The 21,426-nt window shown below is 53.2% G+C and overlaps 4 protein-coding genes and 1 non-coding gene across 5 annotated transcripts; 3 read left to right on the plus strand and 2 right to left on the minus strand.

The window, feature by feature from the left end:
* Positions 1–1,832: 1,832 nt before the first annotated feature.
* Positions 1,833–1,932, plus strand: J4E93_010299. Its single transcript has one exon. It is a non-coding gene; the product is annotated as a tRNA-Asp (tRNA).
* A 444-nt stretch (positions 1,933–2,376) lies between these two features.
* On the plus strand, positions 2,377–3,999 carry J4E93_010300 (uncharacterized protein; the record flags this gene model as incomplete). The annotated part of the gene is made up of 1 exon (XM_049348184.1): positions 2,377–3,999. The coding sequence occupies one exon, from the start codon at positions 2,377–2,379 to the stop codon at positions 3,997–3,999; it is 1,623 nt and encodes a 540-aa protein (XP_049194718.1).
* A 4,557-nt stretch (positions 4,000–8,556) lies between these two features.
* On the minus strand, positions 8,557–10,036 carry J4E93_010301 (uncharacterized protein; the record flags this gene model as incomplete). Its single annotated transcript, XM_049348185.1, has 2 exons — positions 8,557–9,670; positions 9,810–10,036. The coding sequence occupies 2 exons, from the start codon at positions 10,034–10,036 to the stop codon at positions 8,557–8,559; spliced, it is 1,341 nt and encodes a 446-aa protein (XP_049194719.1).
* A 6,468-nt stretch (positions 10,037–16,504) lies between these two features.
* Positions 16,505–17,542, plus strand: J4E93_010302 (uncharacterized protein; the record flags this gene model as incomplete). Its single annotated transcript, XM_049348186.1, has 2 exons — positions 16,505–16,536; positions 16,657–17,542. The coding sequence occupies 2 exons, from the start codon at positions 16,505–16,507 to the stop codon at positions 17,540–17,542; spliced, it is 918 nt and encodes a 305-aa protein (XP_049194720.1).
* A 2,660-nt stretch (positions 17,543–20,202) lies between these two features.
* RRP36 (rRNA biogenesis protein rrp36) lies at positions 20,203–21,346 on the minus strand (the record flags this gene model as incomplete). The annotated part of the gene is made up of 3 exons (XM_049348187.1): positions 20,203–20,345; positions 20,401–21,115; positions 21,167–21,346. 3 exons carry the CDS (start codon positions 21,344–21,346, stop codon positions 20,203–20,205), a joined length of 1,038 nt encoding a protein of 345 aa, XP_049194721.1.
* Between the last annotated feature and the right edge of the window lie 80 nt (positions 21,347–21,426).

Here is a 21,426-nt window from a genome sequence, read left to right on the forward strand (position 1 = left end):
GATAGGTAAACAGGCGTGTTGACCTGGACGCCACGGAGGTTGTTCGTATCTGGCTGCGTACCAAGCGTCCCGAGTTGTCAAGTCGCTTTCATCCAAGACCGTTCCATCGTAGTAAGCAAGGACACCAGTCTGAGTCTGTGTATGATAGGCTGCGATGCGGTTGTTCATCTTCCAGAGCTCGTCATAGACCATGTTGCGAAGTTCTGGCGGAAGTTCGAAGAACTCCAATATCATAACCGGGCTTGTCGCGCGAGCTCGAGCTTTGAGATTCGCTCTTTTGCCTCTTTTCCCTTTGCTCTTCGCCATCTGAAAATTCTAGCGGAAGTTGTACGTTGACTGAGAGACGTTGGAATAGGCTACTATGGCGAGGTAACTGCAACCGCTTTATACAGGTCATGGGAGGTTTGGCGCCAACTCAGCAAGCGGACAAACCTTGAAACGTATAGTCACGAGGACCGCAGGCCGGATGAGATGTGTCTAACACGTTCTGGGCCGTGTTTGTCCCCTTGACATCCTTGCATGTGTTCTCAGCACGATGTCCACGTTTCGTGACCGAGCGCATTGCATGTCTGAAGCATCGGGCAAACCATCGACGCAGCACCAGACCATACTCTGGAAGCCTTATACTTGCTTCTCTATTTCTCCTGGTATGTATTGCGGATCGTGAGGCGCAAGTGATATACGTGGTTGGGGGTCATCGGACTGCGAAGGACGAGTAGAGGGGCCGAGGCTTCCGAGGTTGTTACTGCGATGCGACATTAACCTTCACCAATGCAAGTTGCAATGATACACCACCCGCAAGCTATGTTGCTACAAGACTTCTCCGACCTTCTTGTACGATGCATGCCTTCATTAAGGCCCCGTGTGTCTTCAGTCCATTCCAGGGCTAAGACGACTGGTGTTGAGATGATGCCCAGGTATCGTGATGCGCGATAAGGATCTACGTGGTTGTGTTGCGCGTAGAGATTGGTGCATGTTGTCCACAAAGCGTGTACACCACGGTTCGCAGGAATGCGCGTGTAGGCTGCGTGTAGGTGTGAAGTACCTTGGAAGGTTGAGTAAGGGTGTGGCTAGATGTGAGAGATCGCTGGGCGCGCGAGCAGCCCAGGATGCTAAGTGCCAGATTACATAAGACGGGAAGATCGTCATCTCGCCACCTCACTTCTCCCACCAAAGGTTCTTCGTGAGCGCTGCTTACAAGTACTTCAATTCTTCTGGTCTCCTCACAGTAAGTTAAAGCAAACACTTTCTGATATATAGACCCTGAGTAGGTATCACAAGGTACGATCAGTCCATGATCTGGGAATCTCCAGACCTTCTAAGCTCATGCTGAATAAGTCTGCAGACGTTCGCGCGTAATCATCGTACCCATTATGCCCACAATCATGCACCCAGTAGCCGGATCCACGACATGTGCGACGAGAACTAAGAATGGAACCTGGGTCCGCGATAGATCGCGTAGTCTAATGCGTTCCCTTTGAAGCATGTAATGTCCAGGGTAAGATCAGGGTGTAGCATCATCATCTTTCAAGATACTGTCTAGGTATCGACAATTTGCTGCGCAGCCTTCTCAGATAAGTAAGCACTCGAATCGACATATCGTTGCATTGGATGTGAGCAGTCGCTCCTGCGATTCCAGGAAGAGTTGGATAGCCCCACCAGTAATCTGTTCCGCCACAATCTCGACCCCACAGTCCAAAAATTCTCATTGCAGTCTCTCGCCGGCCATCACCCTCCAACTGCGCTATGGATTTAAAGGCCTGCTACCTCGTTCGCGTCGCATGACGGCGATATATTTGGATAAAATGCTCACTCTTTCATCAAAACAACAATCTTCAATAGTATAGTGGTCAGTATTTCCGCTTGTCATCTCGGCCTTCTGGCTCTTTGACAATTACGCGGGAGACCTGGGTTCAATTCCCAGTTGGAGAGCTTTCAGTCAACTTTCTTTTTGCCGTTTTTTCCGCCCATCCTCTTTCACTCTGAGCTCGCGGTCATGACACAGTTCCATACAGCAGCCCTTTCTTTTTGCAAAACTACATGGGATAGAAATCTATCAGACTATGGTTAGGCGGCTACTCTCATGCTACGATGCTTCCACTTGGAGCGCGCTCGTGTGCGTCAAGCCTTTTCGCATTGGGATAGTGAAAATCACCTGCACCGCTCTCACGGTGATATCGCACTACCGAGCCTTGGCATTGCGCTTGGTCGTTCAACCGCACTCTCCGTTTCTCACGACTGCATACTTTCGATAGCCCAAAATATCGCGGACACCTCGCGGTCCACCCACCCTGAAGCCTACATTGACGCCAGAGATTCAGCTTTACTTGTTTAATCCTAGTGTAGTCTGCAGACCTGTTCAGGCTTGTACCAGACATGGCGACGGATCACATTGGCCGACTGCCCGCGGAGCTGAAATGCGCAGTCGTGCGCTATCTGGTCCTCAAGGATCGGCAAGCGGTCTCGCTCATAAACAGGGATTGGGCCGTCGTCGCGATGCCCATTATGTGGGAGACTTTTACCACGGACCTACTCGTCAAGACTGGCCCGGGCTCACGAAATGTGCGCGGTTTAGCATCCCCCTCCTCGAACATCGTCAAGCATGTCCGCAGGATCAACCTTCTGGACCGACCGAACGCGTTCAAGGAAGCAGACCAACTGCCACAATTGCTGGCCGCTATCCCTCGCGGCCAACTAACGGGCTTCAAGAGCAGAAGTGGGGTGCCTTTCAGTACGCTCGAGCTCCTACTGCAGATACACCCGAGACTCGAACAGTTTGACATCCCTGGTCTTCAGATGTCGGGGATATTACAATCGGCGTGGACCGGTTCATCCTTATCAGGACTCACCCGTATGGACGTCTCTGTAAACACTCCGACCCCACGAGACTTCCAGGAGCTATGGGTGCGATGTCCAAAGCTGACGCACATTCATATGATGCGGAGCGAAACTGTCACGTCGACGTCAATCAGCTTGCAAGAAGGTCATTTCGAGGTCGATACAACATCTGCAGTCTCACAAGATGGATCAGACACAACGCAGTCGGACATGGTCAGCCTTCAACTAAGCAGCCTTTATATCAGTGCTCTTATGCTCCCTGCGACTTTTAGCACCATGTTCCAGCGGATAGACATTTTTGCCCTCACCGAGCTCGTCCTTGTTGATACCGGACGCGTTGCTGAGCTGCTGGAAGCTATGTGCTTTGAATTCCAGAAGCGAGAGACCTCTCTGAGGAAGCTGCGACTTCTCCTGATGAATGAGGACGCGTCAAATGACATTCGCTCCCAGCTAGAGTTGTTTCTACTCTCTTTCCACGGACTGAGCCAGCTACATTACCAGTGCGACAACTGCGACAAGATCGACATTGATGGCATCATCAACCACGGGGAGACACTCACGGACCTACTCGTCGTCAACGGAGGTGTCCACCGACAAGATGCCACCGAATGCATGAGCGCGGAAGAGCTGGGCAAGGTCGCCATCGCATGTCCGAATCTAGAGCAACTATGCCTCAACCTATACGAGATCGATCCAGATACTCCAGAAGGTGACTTCCTCGGCCCGAAAACATCTGTACTTTCAGAATCGACAGAATTCGAGAAGGCTTTGGGCGCCATTGCAAGCATGAAAGCGCTACGGCTACTACGCTTGACAAACCTGCCGAATTATCGCAAAGCCTACCACCGCCAAGGAGAGTTCATGCGCTTCTTTCGCCGATCACTTGAGAGCGGAGAGCAGCGCTACGCGTTCCAAGCCCGAGCAGACAGCATCGTACGATACATGGGCGATCGGGAATCGAATATCAGGCTCCTCGCGTTCTCTCCCATGGAATCACTGACAAAAGCTGCCACGGCGGACAAGAACGGCCATGTCTGGCCCCGCTATTTCTACTCCTGCGAACGGATGAAGAGCAGTCGAGGTGCGGAGGTATCGATCGCGAGGGCGGTGAGGGACTGGAAGGCGGAGATGCCGGAGGCTACCATACTAAACGAGGGATGAGTTCGATCATCCTGGAGCCTACATTGGCCTTGGTTCTACTACTTTGCATGTTTTCATCTCAATGTAAGCTACAGATCTGTTCAGGATTTTCCGGGTATGAGGCGATGCAGCGACGAGCTTGCGCATACGCATGCAGTGTACCGTAGTCGTGAGAGACGATCCAAGTCAAACACCTTCGCAATGTCAAATGCGCTCGAATGCATCACGATAGCTATCAAGAACATTGCGCGTCAGTGTATCCCATTCGCCCGTGTCGTACCTCTTCTGATCTGTGGCTGCAGGTGGCGTTGCCTGTTGCCTGATGCCTGGAGTGAAACTGGTCTAGCGTAATGCATTAAGGCAAGTACAACTGCGTAATTCCCTGATGAACATCCCGCCTGCCTGTCCAGCTTCCCCCACCACCCCGCCACTCGCATTATCATTATGGCAAACCTCCTTGCACTACCAGCAGAGATATTGCGCACAGTTCTGATACACGCCGTCGACGTCCGAGGTCTCAAGCGAGGGTTACGATTGAGGCTGGTGAACAGTATGCAACAGCAATTAACGCGCAGCTGTAGTGCCGCCTGCTAATTCTTCGGCAGAGGAGTTCTCTCAACAAGTGAAGGATGCGCTCCAAGAATCCGAGCTACTGGACGACGTACATGGATATCGCTTTGGCTTCTCCCACTCGCCCGAGTTTGTCGCCTTTTGGCAGACATTCCTCACCAACAAGATCATAGGGAAGAAATGGGCCCATGTTGAGATATGCAAACGCATATATCGCGCCGCCGAGCGTCTCCGCCGGATTAGCCATCCCCAGGAAACTAACGAGAAAACACTGCACAAGATCTTGCGACAATACATCTATGCCTTCTGTTGCAATCCAGTGCGCATATTGTCGAGAGCACGTTCTAAAGACCCAATTCAGTGTCGGATGTACGATCAAGCATGCCTTCTGGAGATGGCCATACTCAACGAGTGTCCAGAGGGAGTAAATTCTCTGCTCAATGACCCCGCCTTGGACGAGATCATATCGCATTCTCTCAATCCCTGGTCCAATCCGTGTGGGACGCGTGAAAATGGACGATTTACAATAGACTGTAAACAGGACCTTGCCTCTCTTGCCGCTAAGAACGGGAACACGGCGTTACTCGAACGGGTTTTCCTGCATCCGAGTTTCCAACAACAGTCAATACATCATCGACATGAAGCCCTTGATGCTGCATTGAGAGGGGGCCATTTGGACGTAGTAAGGTTCATCATGGAGCCGCGTTGGGACTTGCCCGAAAAAGGGTCATATCGCACTTACAGTTTGAATGAGTATGCACTGCTGTCCGGAGTCTTCAAAAGTCCATCGGCCGATTTCGTCACTCAGCTCTTTGGCCTGATAGCCTCTCGTCCGATGAAAAACCATGGTATCGAAGCCGTATACCCTGGACACGACACAATCTTGTGCCTCGTCGCACGAAAGAGCCCGCAAAGAGTCGATGTGGCAGAACGGCTTCTCGAGCAAGGGGCTTCACTTAAACAGAAGGCGCATGTCAAGAGACGAGGAGCTGAAGCCTCCTACACTGGTTCTGACAGTCCGCTTGAACAAGCCATCAAAGGTGGCAACGAGAAAATCCTTCGCCTGCTTCTGAATCGTGGTGCAGATGCCAGGGTCCTTGACAACGATACTTTGGAAGTAGCTGTAAAACGAGGGCGTCTGGATATAGTGCGCATGCTGGTAGAGAACGGTACGCGTGTCACACCGCGGCTCCCATCGAGTGGTCGCAAGGAGCACTGGAGGTGGACAGAAGACAGGCTGATGGCGCACGCCGTGCTTACGGAGAACGAGGCACTGTGCCGATACCTGGTCGAACGTGGAGCCATCATCAATGAACATGCCTTGTGGGCGGCTGCCGATGCATCGCTGGTATCAATGGTTCGATTTCTGGTCGACGTTGGGGCCGAGATCAATGAGCAGATGATCGAACGCGCGAAACGTTACAGTCATCCGGACGTTGCGATCATACTGCAAGCCCATCACAACAGCACCTAAAGTTATCAACCTCCTTCCAGAAGCGCGTTCATCCGCTTCCACTCCCATCCACATCTCGCCGCGCCCGTGCCTCCGGCAAATCAACCGACCAAGCGAGAAACCGAAAAACGCACGCCCACCCCAGGAAACTTCCGCGTGCCAAAGGACCTACATCGGGCGCCGAACCCTGCTGCCGATTCAAAATTCAATAGCCCATCAACAAGACCATCAAGACGCGTCGCGCGCACAGAAGTCCCTGCACAGCTTGTTCAACTCAAAAGATTTCTCAACACGTAACTTTGGCGAAGAAAGCTATCGAACAATAATTGATTTGCGCAGGGCGGTGAGAAGAGAGAAGAGGCACCAGGCGCGCAATGCCCATGCATGTCCAGGTGCGCATATGTAATCGTCAGATCTGACATGTTAGCACCGACCGTGTCCGAGGTATGGAACTGGGAACGACGCTGTTGGATACGTGCTGTCAGCGAGATTCGAGAAGAGATGCGAACATGGGAGTATCCTGGTATGTCTTATGAGCCGCATGGTCCTGGTCAGAAATTGAGCATCGTGGTCACGAGGCCTAATGTAGATTTGACAATACGACGTATCCCTCCATCGTGGCGCTCGAACCTTGACATGCGCCTTTTCACCCAGCCAACATACGTGACGGTGACGTTTTCCATCGCGCATCACGCGCTAGATGGCGGGATAGACGTTTACTACCGTGGTGGTCTGTTACGGCTGTTGTTTCTCCTCTAGCCAACTAACCGCACACACGCGTATCTCCAATTCAACTATATCTCCCACCTTCCGTCTCCATCTCCCATAGCACGTCACCCACTCACCCTCCCATCACCCTTTCTCATCTCCCATCCCACTCCATGCAATACCTTCATAATCACCCATCCATCTCCTTAGCATAGAGCCCGTTCCGCTTTACGCCCACCTCCGAAGCTAAGACGCGGCTGTTTCATGATTATCCCTGACCTGCTGGCACACACACGGCACTAGCAGAAAGGACAGACCCATGAGGGTCCCTGCGTCAAATTGATCAATGGAAACTGACTCACGTACTAACGACGTTTGTTTCGAAACTAGCTAGGGTAAGGCGACAGGCTGTAGCGAGTGATTGAGTGGGTACTTACCTTGGTATATCGTGATGGGATGCGGAAAAGTGACGGAGCTAGTGGTGTACTGGGATAAATTGATGGATGAAGACTGCGGTGGCATCCTGGTGGTGATCTTGGGAAGATCGCAACGAGCAGGAGCGGAGAGCGCGCATTTCTTGTCCGTAGAGTTTCGACCGAGAGCAAAGGACAATGTTGAGATCTACGATTTTGCACTCGTGCAGGCATGTTGATACAAGAGATCAACAATGTGCAGGTCCGCGGAGGAGGGGGTTTGGGATGACGAAATGATAAACATGATGGACAGGAGAAGTCGTGGGTATGGTGAATATCGCAATCACTTTATTTCGAGATAGCGCACGTCATTGCTATTGTCGCGTGCGTGTGTGGTGTGGAGAACAGGGGGCGGGGCATGATTGGCATTGCATACATACGTGTAGTCTCACGTGTGCGGTGTGAGGTTGAATCCGGTGGTCTTGGTATACCTAGGTACCGGGGGGCTAGACTGTCTCGGTGTCTTTTCTGCGCATTCGTTGTCTGAGGTACATGTATGAAGCACACCGACTTGCAAGACTAGAAAATACGATGTGTTGTCGTCCAATAGAATTTCCGCAGTCTAGTTAGTTGGAACTAAGGTATTGTCGCGTGTCACCAATCAACGCATGCAAACCACGTAAGTCACGACACCGAAACCATCATAGTTGAAAAATCTGTTGCAAAAATTGAACATTCTTATTGTGGCAGCTAGGGTAAAGTGCGTCACTGTGCGTGAGCGCTACTCCGATTCAACTGTTGTCCTGCCTCTCTCCGTCGCCGATCCACTAGACATTTGCGCGTGCTTAACAGAATTAACACACAATTCTCAACAAATCGAAAAAGGTATTTCCTCCACATTCGGGATATGCCAAAACAAGAACCAAAAAAAAGATCCACCGCCTCAAAAAGGAGTCTCGGTTTCAGTGGCGAAGTAGAAAGAGAGAGAAAAAAAGGAAAGTAAGAAAAGTGAGAATGGTCATGAGACATGGTGTGTTTCAAGACGGCCTCAGCCACGCATAGCAAAACAGTTGCTTTGCCGAAAATGCCCATCATCCTTGAACTCATATGAACATAATCTCCAGAATAGACTCAAACTCAAGGTTTGAGAAGATGGTAAAAGGAAACAACATATGGAAATGGCGGTGCGTGCGTGTGTCTGGGTATAACCCTGCGGGTCCAAAATTAGACCGCTGGCGCTTTTTACAAAGACGTATTGAAATGAAACAGTGCGAATACGAAGGGGTAATAAGTTGCAGTATTGAAAGCGAACCTGCATGGCTGAAGGATAATAGTGGTAAAGCGAGAGTGATGTTGCGCCGTAAAGATGAGAATAAGTTGCAAGTTTGTCGCTGAAATAGTAATTATCGAGATCAAAGCCGAGGCCGGGTATCATCATGAGTGAAATAGATCCCAAGCTCTTGCGCACAGTCCAATGAATTCTTCCTTCTTCTTGAGTTGAGTTTCTGGTGAGTCCCGTCCGGCTCCGAAGGGGCCGAGACGAGGTTGTTGGCGACCCAGCGGCGGGGTACCGTTGTCTTGTTCGTATTCGTCGCGGCCGCGTCTCCGTGAGCTGCCACTGCGGTGCAGATCAGGCCGCGATGGGTAGGCTGATTGTCCGTTCTTGGGCATTGGCGACGGGGGTGTTGGGGGCTGGTGGCCGCCGTAGTGGACTAGACGGGGCAGGAGATCTTCACGGCCCCCAGATAGTTGTTGAACAGCCTCCTCTGCGGACTTGTACTCGCGGGGCCTTGAGGTTGGGGGCGGCTGTGTGAACTGTGGGGGCGGAAAGCTCGGTGAGGGCATTGGGGGCTGCACGTTGGAATGCGATGAGTGTCCGGGGCTGCCATGGTGGTAGGGGTTGCGCGCTGTTCCGAGGGGCTCCGGAAAGACGTCTGAGATGGGCGGTAACCGGTTGCTGGTCTGCTGTGCGGGGACGTGGTGGATGTGTGATGATTGCGACAGGTTAGATGGGCCATTGGCCAGCTGTCGCGAGGGAGGAGCGTTGCCGCGAAGACCCGTGAAGGTTTGGTTTATCGGCGCCGACTGGATTACACGGTCGCTCGAGAAAGTCTCATGCGAGGGAGGCGCGATGGAGAGACCCGGTGGTGGCCCCTTCCGGCGGGAGGTGGAAGGAGTCTTGATTGTTCGTCCAAAGGCGCCAATCTCGGTGTTCCTTGTGTCTTCCATCTGGGGTGGGCCGCCCTTGCCGCCCTTCTGGCGCGCTTCGATGATCTGCCTTTGACGCTCTCTTACATCCAAGCTCCTTTGCAGCTGCTCGCGCATGCCGGGGTCCTGGGTGTGGAAGCCGGGCGAGAGGCAGGCCATGCCGACGTCGTGCAGGTTGGCGCTGCCCTGGCCCGAGGGCCGAGCCGTGAGGGCACCGGAGGAGTGCACGATGTTGTGGTTGGCTAGGTTGAGGCGCTGGGGGCGGTGCCGGGTGGTGGCAGGCATGTCTGGCGACGTGGGCTCCTTCTTGACGACGATCTTGGGGGCTGGGCCGCGAGACCTGCGAGAGGAGGGACGGTTAGACATGAGGGACATGATGTCTCTGTGGGGAGGGGACATGGAGGTGGAGGTGGGAGAGGAGGCCGAAGGAGGACGGCATGACGAGGAAGAAGATCTTGAGGAAAGACTAAACGACGTACGAAAAAGGTGAGGGCTTGGTCTCGGCTCTGTGGTGTGCACCTGGACTGGAGGAGGTAGGTGAAGCATCCTGAGGTGGCAGTTGAGAGCGAGACTTGGGCGTCACTTGGTGGGGAGAGAGAGTCGAGGGCGCGATGGGAGCATATGTCCTCGAGGAGCCGACGCCGTCAGCGGGCGCCGGTGCCGCATGCTGGGCAGGGGCCGGGGGATTGGCGACAACGGTGGTCATGGTCGCGTGTGGGCGTCCGTGGGTTGCGGTGGGAGGGGCAGATAGATTGTAGGAGGGTGAGGTGGCAGGGTCTTGTAGGAAGTCCGCTACACGAAGCGTCGAGGGCTGCGGGCAGCCTGGGCGGGTTAGAGGCTGGTGCAACACTAAGCGGGCGCAGCCGGGGGGATGGGCGGGCGCGCGTTATGCACTGGGGCGGAGAGGCAGAAATAATTCGACGTAGGAGCAGCGCGCGCAGTCGGCGGAGAGAAGCAACAGCACAGCGCGCTCTTTTGGGGCGCGGGTGTGGAGGGGATAAAAATGGCCCGCACAGACGTGTGTTTGCACAGGGAGCCTTGGGTACAGCGGCTGGCATGCAGTAGACGACGTGCCTCCAGACGCCAGCCGGGGGGCGGTTGGCGTGGGCCGCCCTATCGCGAGCCTCGATGCCAGGCCCTCCATGCGCTGCAGCAGTTGGGGACGCCTAGGGCGAGCAGATGGTCGCGTCGTCTGCGGGAGCTCGCTGCACCAGACACACGCCACTATCCAACCCACTGTTTCGCATCCGCGGCCTGCCATCCATGGCGCCCACTGTTAAAATCTGCGCTGCTAACCTGCGACCGTCGTTTCCGTGACGATATTGTTGTCCATTCACACTATCCACCTCGTTCACACTATCATGCGCAGTTGTCGAGGCTGACTACTCCACCGCGCCGTCCCAGCTGCCCGTAACTTCAGTGTTCACGACTGGCCAACACCAAATATTGGCAATGGGCCTGTAACGCGCTGCATGGCGCCCCCAGCCAATCGCACCCCCGCCAGCGCATGCCTGCCGACCGGCCCTAGACGAGCCTTCGACTTGTTTCACGCCGGCGCATCAGCGGTTTGACCACGCTCAAAGTAGCTGCCATCGACACGGACCGGAAAAGGATTAATTGGCCAGGAACATCGTTCATGGCCTCGCGTTTCAGCAAGGCCAACTCTCCAATAGCGCTAGCCGATGTTTGTTTCTCACAATCTCGCCCCCTCGCCGTGTCGGGGCTGCCCTTAGTCATTCACCCACAACCAGGGTCTGGCGTCGGCATCTCTCACACGTGGCCGGCAACGTTCGCCCGGTCCTGGGATTGAGCCCTCCTTGCCTGTCACATGTCCTCCCAATCCTGGCCTCTCCTGGCTCCAAAGGCGCCTTCCTCACCACGGCCTGTCGCTCCTTCCTTCTTGACTCATCTCTCACAAAGAGCCCACTCACCAGAGCCGCAACTCTGAAACATACACTCTCCGTTGCCACAGCTCCCACGCCCACCACCGGAGTCACATCCTACAAAGTATTCTCCGACCGTTGCGCAGAAACTGCCTCAATGCCGTGTCTATCTAGACCCTCGATTCTGCCGCTATCCTCCCAGCCATGCTTCGGCTAGCACTGTCCGTCGCGTTTCGTCGCCGACCACCACATTCCCGTAAAATGCCAATCATTTCTTTGTTCTCCATCACGGCAAGGCCCTGATACATATATCGCCAAGTGCATTACACATGCTCATCTCATCAGTGACATTTCCTCCCCCTCGCTACTGTCCGCTCCGCTCAGCCGCCGGTCTTTCTGAATTCTTCCACATCCCCAGTCGATAGGTCGATCAGGTACCGACTCGACACCCCTCCAGGATAATTTCCAGCAGTCCATCCGCATCCGGTAATCACACCATCGCTTCTCCAATATGGAACCAGTGGGGCTTAACACCTGCTGCATCCAACCGAGCGACCGGGATAGGGCTGTCTGTCGCACTCCATCCAATCAAGCAAAGGATCGCCCAAGGCTCTATTTTGGGCAGTGATCGTATTACCTCTAGCCATGCTGCACTCTAGCACGCGTGCCATTACCCTGCCCTTGGGAATGAGCAATTACTGCCATCTGTTGGGACAAGTCTCACATAAACGCTCTTGGCACCCTGTCCAGAGGTACTTGATTCACGCTCGGGAATGAAGCCGACGCTTTATTCTTGTGGCGTAGAGCAGTGAACAGGTCGAGTGAAGTGACAGTACCTTCGGCAAATGACATGCTTCACGGCCCGCACACAACGTGTACAGCCTGCAAACTGCATGCGGCACAGAAACCTTGCCAGCGCACCTGCGCCCCTTGCTATTTCTCTCATCACAATGCCCGACTACGCTTCCCCAGATGCAGCCCGCACGACAATACCCGTGTGCGACCTTCTTCGCTGGGTAATTGCGTCAACGCAGATCTGCCGTCCCACGTTTCCACTTCACGTTCACGCACCCGCTTCAAGCCGAATGCACCCGTTGCGGCGAGCATCTGTCGTTGTACCAATACTTGGTCGGCTTCCGTAGTCGTACCGAGGTGGGCAGCGCTATGCAGTTGGACGATTCGGGATCGAACTGCAGGAGCATCGCCGTGTGGGTGGCTTGGTAGATGGGTGTTTGATCTGCGGCGTAGATCATGTTCTGTCGTGCGCCTTGAACAAAAGCGGCGTCGACGAGGCTTGCCACTGAGTCACCGCCAGTGACTCACTATCATCATGGCGATCAGGGTCTTTGGCGTTCGTCAGAGTCTATTCCGAACTGGCTGTTTCATCGGAGGCAGATCGCGCGAGAACTTAGATCACCCTTTTGATGCCTACGCGCGCACGAACGACATGACTTCGGAGATTTTGCTTCGAACGGTTATTGTGCGACGGTAACATGTCACTACGCTGTCTGCAGTGCTACTACTACCCAGCATTGTAGGTTTCCTCCGAATGGACGTGTCGATGATACACAGCAGATCGCCTGCAGGATCGCCCTCGTCATCGTGTTCGCTCTACGTACGCACTCCGCTCACAACATGGACGCTCCGGTGGAACGAGCATCGCGGGCGAGAAGACTACACGAACGCAACTCCCAAAGCGGCACCGAATGGCCGACCCGAAGACCTTGGACTCACTCAACGAACCGTTCAGGAGAAGGCGGGACGCGGCATTCGGGAGATCAGCGCGCAAGCGACCGCTCAACAGGCGTTGTAGCGTTGTTGTCGTCATTGTCCACCTGAGGCTGACTGTTCAGTTAGCGTATGCGTAGTTCACTCCGCTCCGTAGCACTGCGTATACCCATCTTGACACCGTGCGACGGACGCTAGTCTACCCCCTTCGGAGTTGCGCGTCTCCAAGATGGCTATGGCAATGCTACGACATGCTTCGGAGAGGACACTCGTTTCGCGTGCTAGAAGCGCGCCTCTAACACGATGCCGAGTACTACAAGGTCCCCTCTGTGTGACTTCAAATTAGAGCTGTTTGGTAGTCCAGGGATGATGGGCATCCGAGCACTGAGAGATGAAGGTATCCGCTCGATTTCCCGTAGTAACGAATCCAAGGTAAAGACACATCAATGCTTAAGCTACCACCGTCAGTCGTAGACTTCTCGCCCCCTGTCAGTGTATGATTACTACTCACTCCCCTATCCAACGATACTAGATACCAAATTTCGGACCTTACTCCGCGGATTAGTGTGAAAAGCTAACGAGGAATACACGATATTAAGGGCTGATACGATGGAAGTCTGTCACAAAACATCACACTCCAAGCGCACTGTGAAGCCTCTTCAGGTATCAAGAAATTGCTACTAATAAAACAAAGACAGGATGAGAACGTTAGTAAATAAGGAGAACCGGACAGTCCAAGCGTACACATCATTTCCGATCGAGAAGAAATTGCTCTTAATATCAACTTACTTCAGTCAACAATAACAACGAGAGAAGAGTAAGATGCACTTGATATCCGAGAAAGAAAAACCTTGTCGTCAAGATCTGCACTACAGGGTTCGGCGAGGGACAAGAGATCACTTTAAGCAGTGCAGGATACCACTCTATTCGCTAACAGTTAGCATTTCCATCGTTCTGGCCCCCTAGACACTTTTTTCAACACTACATTCATATCTCTAAACACGACTGAACTCCTGATGTCCAATCCGTTTGGCGCCCATGACCACATCAAGCGAACATTGCAAGAAAGTGCCTCCAAACAATTGTAATATTAACTTCAATCCATGTACTTCTCCATCAACACCCTCCAACGACATCCCAACATCGCACGTCCTCTCCTCCCCTTTTCACTACCCTCTCCAACACCCTGTTCAACCTCCTCAAGCAACAGGCCCCATAACCCATGGCTCGGATCCGACACCGGCAATCGACAGCTTTCGACAAACTGCCTCATGTAGTGACTGCGCCACCTAACGGACATATCCTTCGGATCCGACACCAGCAATCAACAGTTTTCGACGGATTGCCTCATTTGGACCGCGCCAACCGACGGACAGAGCCTTCGGATCCGACAACATCAACCGATGGCTCTCGACAAATTGCCTCATGTGGTGACTGCCGCTCAACGGACAAGTCCTTCGGATCCGAAACCTGGGTTCGGACAAACTACGCAGAACGTGGTTGCCCTTGATGTCTGCTCAAAGCTACGTTGCACGGCTTTCAAATTACTGGAGGAGGAAGAGGGAATTGTGGCACCGGTGTGGAATGGGAGTGTCGCATGTTGTGTTGTATTGGTAGGTTAAGATCGGTCATGATGTCTCCTTGTGAAAGTTAGACGATTCCGGGTCGAGATCTAGAAAGTCCTTTCCTGGAGATATCAGAGATTGTTAAACACGACTATAAGGTATAAAGACAGCGGAGAGCCTGTTATCTCATGGATTTGATTCGTGTGAAAGCTATGCTACAACTTCTGCGTCTATTCCAACCCGTTCTGACCTCAGTATTTGAGTTGTGGAGGCTATGCAAAGCTCCAGAACCGCAAATTTACAAAACTCATAGTAGGAAGGGTGAGTTTGTCGCTGATTTACTCGTTACGTACTGCGCAGGCAATAACGAGGGTAACGGTGACAGGATGAAACTGCTGGTAAGTCCACATTAATTGAACCTCACCTTACTATCCTGCAAGTGCAAGTACGAGAGGTGGTAAAAGCAAATGGGGCTGGTGTGCTCGAAGCACTGATGTGGTAGGGGACGGCGGGTATGGTCTCGTTTGACCCTGACTCTGACGGGACAGCCACAACGCTTGATTGTCCGTGAGTAAAATCTGTTGATTTCTCTTTTCATCGCGATACGAGCAATGTTGAGGTTTCGAAAAACGAGGCTGGTGTTGTGCGGAAGTAACGAGGGGGTTGGTCCACAGTGCCTTTTGCGCATCGCGAGTACGAGGTCAGTAAATTCTTCTTGGGACACATCAAGCTCAGAAGAGAGTAACAGCACGCGATGTCATGTGCGACCCGCATTAGCACAATGCGGGGTGCTGGCATCTTCCTGGCTGTTGATAGGTAGGCATCGGCGACCAGGCTGCGACGGGGCGGCTCGAGCAGTGCTCGGCCAAGGCAGAAAGGAAGAGGTTGGGAGTTAGGCGATGAGTTGGCATTCGCGGTGTGCTCTGAAGTTGAAACTAATTGAGTAGTTTTGTGAGATTTCGCGACTACGATGCCGGGTTTGATGGGGGAGTGCCTGTCAGTGTGCAGGAAAAGCACCCCATGAGTGCGCAGAGACCGGCGCAGCGGTGAGGCTGGAGTATCACAAGTCTTGCAAAAGCAAAAAGCAGCATAGTTGCCCTGCGTCGAGACATTGTTTCGTGATTGGAGCGCATTCCGTCCTCGTCTGGATGCGGACAGGCAATCAGAACGAGATGACCAGCGCAGGATCGCGCAAACCCCCAAATCTCCAGTGACTGGCTGCGAAGCCATCGAAGACAAGAAGATAGCCCGTCCCAAAGAACTGACAGAACTACTGTTCATCAGTCTATTGCCTACCTTGGCCAGAACACGCCTGGCAGCCCGCATCTCCACAAGTCAAACGTCACACTTACCTAATCCCCGTACCCCTACGCATGCCATCCCTCTAAAACACGCACACCCAGCCCCCCCTTTCCCAACACAGCGCGTATCGCAGGCACACATCATCCAAAAGCGAAATGACATGCAACGCCAATGCCCGTCCAAAACCTGCATTGGCAGTGGATGGATGAAAATGCGCATTAAGTTGTTCTCGATCTCGTCGATGGCCTGGCTAGCGGGTAAAACTAAGCGGGGATGCCAAATGTGCGACGGGCGGGAGAAAACAAGAACAGGGGTACGGGTCAAGGAAGCGTGCCGCCTGGCGGCGCAGACGTGCATCATACCCGTCTCTTTTGGGGCGACTGGTCGCGACGGAAAAAGAAGCTACGTCATACGGGGCTGGGACAAGGCCACCTCGCGCAGGTTTGGGAATGGGTCTTAAAGTTGGCACTGCCACATCTTCTTTGTCCTGCATTACTTCTAACCTTTTTGCCATCTACGCTGCATCTAATACCATCTACCACTTTACTAATTCCTACGGTATTTCGACGTTGAGACGTTGAAACTTTATTCGCTTGAGGCTCATCGCGCAATCGTCATCCGACGGGAACACGGATAATCGATCGTCAACGGTCGCTGATCATCTCATCACATCACCGAGATAGAACCGCAGAAGTCATGTCCGGCGTACAGGAAAAACAGCTTCATGAGTACGTTATCCCTGCGTCCAATACGGCGCGACGCGCATCGTCGCGTTCGCGATGAGATGGGAATTGCGCATCTGCATTGCATACCTACCCTTGCGCAACGAACTAACACACCAACCACAGGCTCCTCTCCCGCTCCATGGTCGACATCTACGTCGGCCCCGAGAACACGCACTGGATCCTACACGAGAAACTGCTGTGCTACCACTCGCCCTTCTTCCGCAAGATCTTCTACTCTAAAGCCAACTCCGCGTCGCGCACGCAATCCTTCGGGCTCCCGGACGAAGAAGATGCGCCCTTCAAGACCTTCGTCGGCTGGCTCTACAGCTCCTCCCTGCCCGTCCCTCGCGAAGAAGCCGACCTAGGCGTCTGCTTCGACCTGTACCTGATGGCCGAGAAGTTCGAGATACCGGGCCTCGTCGCCGACGTCCTGCAGGTCGTCCGCGAATGGTACAAGTACAGCGACAGCTACCCCGGTCTGCGTCGCGTGCAGTACATCTACGCCAACACCGAGGAGGGTAGCCCGATGCGCCACATGCTTGTCCACGCTGTCGCGCGCATGATGGTTATCGAGAAGGGTATCCCTGCGCACTGGGACAAGGCGCTGCGTAAGAACGGACAGCTTGCTGTTGACATCATCAAGGCGATCCAGGACTGGCGTCTTGAAGAGGAGGTTGTGCCTGATGCGCGCGAGGAGCCGGCTGAAGCTGAGGACCTCGTCGATGTGGAGCAGGAGACGCAGAAGTTGGATGAGGAGGCTGAGCAGGAGATCGATGATGATGTTCGTGCGGAGAGGGCGGAGGAGGCGGATGACTCCGAGGATACCGTTGTTGAGAGCCCGACTAATGAGAGTAAACGCCCGCAGCCTAAGTCGAAGCAGAGTGGCAAGGATGTTGGACAGGACTTGAAGAGCAAGGATAATGGTCTTGTTAAGGACTTTAAGAAGTTCAGCCTCAAGGAGATGCCGAATGAGATGACCGGCGCCGACTATGGTACTCTTCGCGCGTAGGCTGGGCCATCTTATCTTCGCCACATACCTTTACATTTGGATTCAATTTGCATGATTTTCTGCTCTGTAGGGAGGAATAAATATCCGGCGTTTGGGATCTGGGGTTTCGGGACATTTCTATCTTTCTCTTCTTTCTTGGTAACTTTCACTTCGAAAAAGAGAGAATAATGTCTTAGTAGCCTTTAGGGATTAGGTTTTTTTCTGTAGTTGAAAGTTTGCAATTGTAACATCATTACCTGCATCATCTTCGAATGCCTACCCACTGTACACATGAGTCCACTCTTGACACCAGAAATTGATATTAAACTAAATCTACGGTGAAGTTTACACACAGAAAACATAACGGGAACTATACATCCCTCATCCCATAATAGTCTCGCCAGATGGTCTTCTAACAAATAACGCTCTCGGCGCATTCCCATTGGAACATGTAGTTACCGCATTCACACAAATACCACCACCACCTCTGCAGCACGTATTTACAACACACAGCTGATTGGTCGCACAGTCTTCATTGACCTTGCATTGGGGACTGCTGCAGGAAGTAGTTCCGGGCACACACAGACCGCCGCCACCAGCGACGGAACCGCAGATGCATCCTGAACTGCAGAAGACGTAGTTGGAGCAAGACGAAGGAGCACAGCTGGGATTTGTGCAAAGCCCACGAGCGCAACCGCCACTTGCGCAGACATTACCACACGCGCCGCAGTTGTTAGGATCGGTTTGGAAGTCTGGTCCTGCTGTAGTGGTGGCCGTTGCAACAACCGTCACAGTCGGGGTCATAGTCTCCGTTGCAGCGATCTCCTGGGTCGCTGTGGTGGTCACAGTGACGACGGTTTCGGTGAAGGCGGTAGAGGTCGAGATGCTAGTTTCCGTAGCGGTGCTGCTGACGACTACAGTGACGGTAGGGGTTGGGAGGGAGAGGCATTCGCAGGCTTTGGTGATTTGCGCGCATTCGTATTGCTGGAGACCTTCTGGGGCGGTTGGGCAGAGTGTTGGAGCGGGGAGGGTGGGCGAGGGTGTGGACGATGGTTCGGTGGTGGCTGAAGGTGCGATGGAAGAGGACTCTGGGGTGCTGGAAGGTGCCGTGGAAGAAGCCTCGATAGAACTGAGGGTGATTGTAGAGGATGATTCCACAGTGATTGAAGTCGCTGCGACGGATGACTCTACGATGCTCGAGAGAGTCGAGTAAGCCGACTGCATTACGTTCGAGTACGCGTACAACGCCTGTGATGCAGTTGAGTAGGCCAGATGCGATGTTTGCACTGTACTCAGCGATTGCGACGATAGGACCTCTACCGTACTGGAGGGCTCCACGACCGGGTAGCTCGCTGTGCTCGAGCATTTTGTGGATGTGGATGAAGGAGTCGCAGTAGTCGAAGACTTCTCGCTCTTAGTGCATGATGTGCTGCTGGAACTGAGCGTCTGCACATAATCGCGTTTGATGGGTGCTTCGGCTGTCACAGTTACCATCGTTGCTGTCGCTGGGCATAGCTGTACTTCGGTAGTCCTAGGCATGTTAGGGTGTGTAGATGCGGCATCCATGTGAAGTGACTTACGTGATAACAGTTACTAAGACTGCATCGGCTGTCAAGGTGGTAGTGCCAGTAGTTGTAGTCTCGTCGGTGTTTGTGAGAGATTCCGTGAGTGTTATCGTCTCAAGGGTGTCTGTAGTTGAAATGACAGTTGATGTGCTTATTGCGCTAGAAGTGACGGTGACGGTCGGGATGGCCAGGAGCGACGAACAGAATTCCGCAGCTGTCGGCACCACTCGCAGCTCATCGACAAGAGGCGAAATGAGTTGACACCCCGAATCTTTGACGTCAGTGAGTCCGGGAATCTCTTCCTGAGCTGAGCTGGCAACTGCCAAAGAGAGAAGGAGGGAGGTGATGGATGTGCGCATTTTGATGAAGTTTTCCGATTCTGGGCCGACTGTGGACGTTTGTTCCTGCCACTGGAAACGAAAATGACTGGAGTAAATACTGAACTAGACGGACACGACAGCATATGTACAATTTTGAGAGTGCCATCCATGGAGCCATTTTCGTGGCGCTCGACATGGCTGAGCTGAAGCAGGGCCAGACGAGGTCATTCGGGCATTCCGACGGCGACTTTGCTCCTATTGCTACCACTTGCAAGTCTTCAACGACCACGGAAGCGAAATGGCTTTCGATCTAAACCCACGAATGTGTAAGCTCTTGCTGGAATGCCAGGTTGTGGATAGAAACTTGACTCGAATAGGTCTCTTCACAATGAAGGGGCTGTAATGCTAGATCAAATAAACCAAAACAATCTAGCACATCGACGAAAGACACGCAGGGACTTCGTGGCGTATCGAATGGACAATGCGTCGCGATGGAATTGGTTGGTGTGAGGCTTGAGGTGTACCTGGCTAGTGCAGATCTGGGGAAAGCCTCGTCTAGGCCGCCATAGATCTCGTCCCCCTGTCTGTGCTTGACGACGGGGAACGCGATAGTTGACGCCGCATCTTACGATCATCGAATCGTGGACTCATCAATTACTCGTCACATAATGGAAAGTCACCCTCCAGGAGAATGAATATGAAGACGACGATAGCAGAGTTGTCAGATCGTTGAAGAAGGGGTATCTTTGATTGCAGGTGACAAATATTGAAAGTATTCGAAAAGTGCCCGTACAGACTATTGAGCAGTACGGCGCTCGTCGGGCATATTCTTCCGTTCTTTCGCCGTGACCTTCTTGCGACGGCGTTCGATGACCTTTTCGCGCTGCTTCGATTTCATGTTCTGGAAGCGGTCGACCAATGCAATCTTCTTTTGCTCGGCTGGGATATATTGTCAGTACGTGCATGTTGGGACGAGGGAATTGAGTGGACCTACACTTCTTCAAGAAGAAAGGCTGCTTGCCCTCCTTGACAAGCTCCTTCTCCTTCTTCTTGTGCTCTCGTGTCACCTCCTGTAGCTTCTCCTTGTTCTCGCGGGCCTTTTGTTGCGACTCCATAGAGAGTAGCTTCTTCTTCAGCTGCTCCTGCTCGACCGGGTTCTTCGTCTTCTTTATAGTCTCACGTAGTTCAGAGATCTCGGATTTTCGGTAGTCGTTGAGGAAATCGTAACGCTTTTTGACCACGAACTCATCGGGCTGGGGTCCTGAGGCATTGTCGAACCGGGGGTCACGGAAGACTGGCTTCTTCACATCGACTACGTTCCGCTTACGTGACACCGCACGCTTGCTCGACTGGACAGCGGGGGCGTGTTTGCTCGAGCGCGCTTTGGGAGCTGCGTCGGAGTCGGAGTCTCCATCCTCGTCGGCTTCCTGAGTGTCTCGTTTGCTCTCGCTCTTGCTTTTGCTCTTCTTGTCCGTCTTGGCTTTCTTGCTGGGCTGTGCACTGTTCGCAAGCTTTTCAGCCTTGATCTGTCGTAACCGCTCCCTCAATGCTTCCAGCTTGTCCTCTTGCGATTTAGATGTGTCGTCGCCTCGTTTGCGCTTCCGGTCGGCGGGTTGCTGTTTTGAAATGGCGTCCTGTGCTTTGGCTAATGCTCCAAAAGAGACTTTGCTCATTTGCGCTTTTACTTGGTCATCGTCGGAGGCGTCTGACTTGGGGATGTTAGTGGTATGCGCTGGCGAGGCTAAGTGTCAAGAACTCACCATGTCCTCATCTCCCGATTCCCCATCTTCCTCGCCATCTGAACTGATCACGTTTCCGCCCTCATCTGCCTCGATCACAGATGCAGAAGAGGATCGGTCGGTGACCTCGTAGTAGCTCTCGGCGTCTGAACTGTCTTCGGCGGCGCGCAGAGTGCGATCCAACTTGCTCGCGAGCACCATGGTAAAGCCCGGATTTGAGGATGTCGCCGTGAAAGCGCTTGTTGAGGGTGTATCAGTGTCGCAGTGTCGGTGTTCCTATC

The sequence above is a fragment of the Alternaria ventricosa genome, assembly GCF_023758065.1.
Source record: "Alternaria ventricosa strain BMP 2768 chromosome Unknown scaffold_28, whole genome shotgun sequence".
Taxonomy (NCBI): Eukaryota; Fungi; Ascomycota; class Dothideomycetes; order Pleosporales; family Pleosporaceae; genus Alternaria; species Alternaria ventricosa.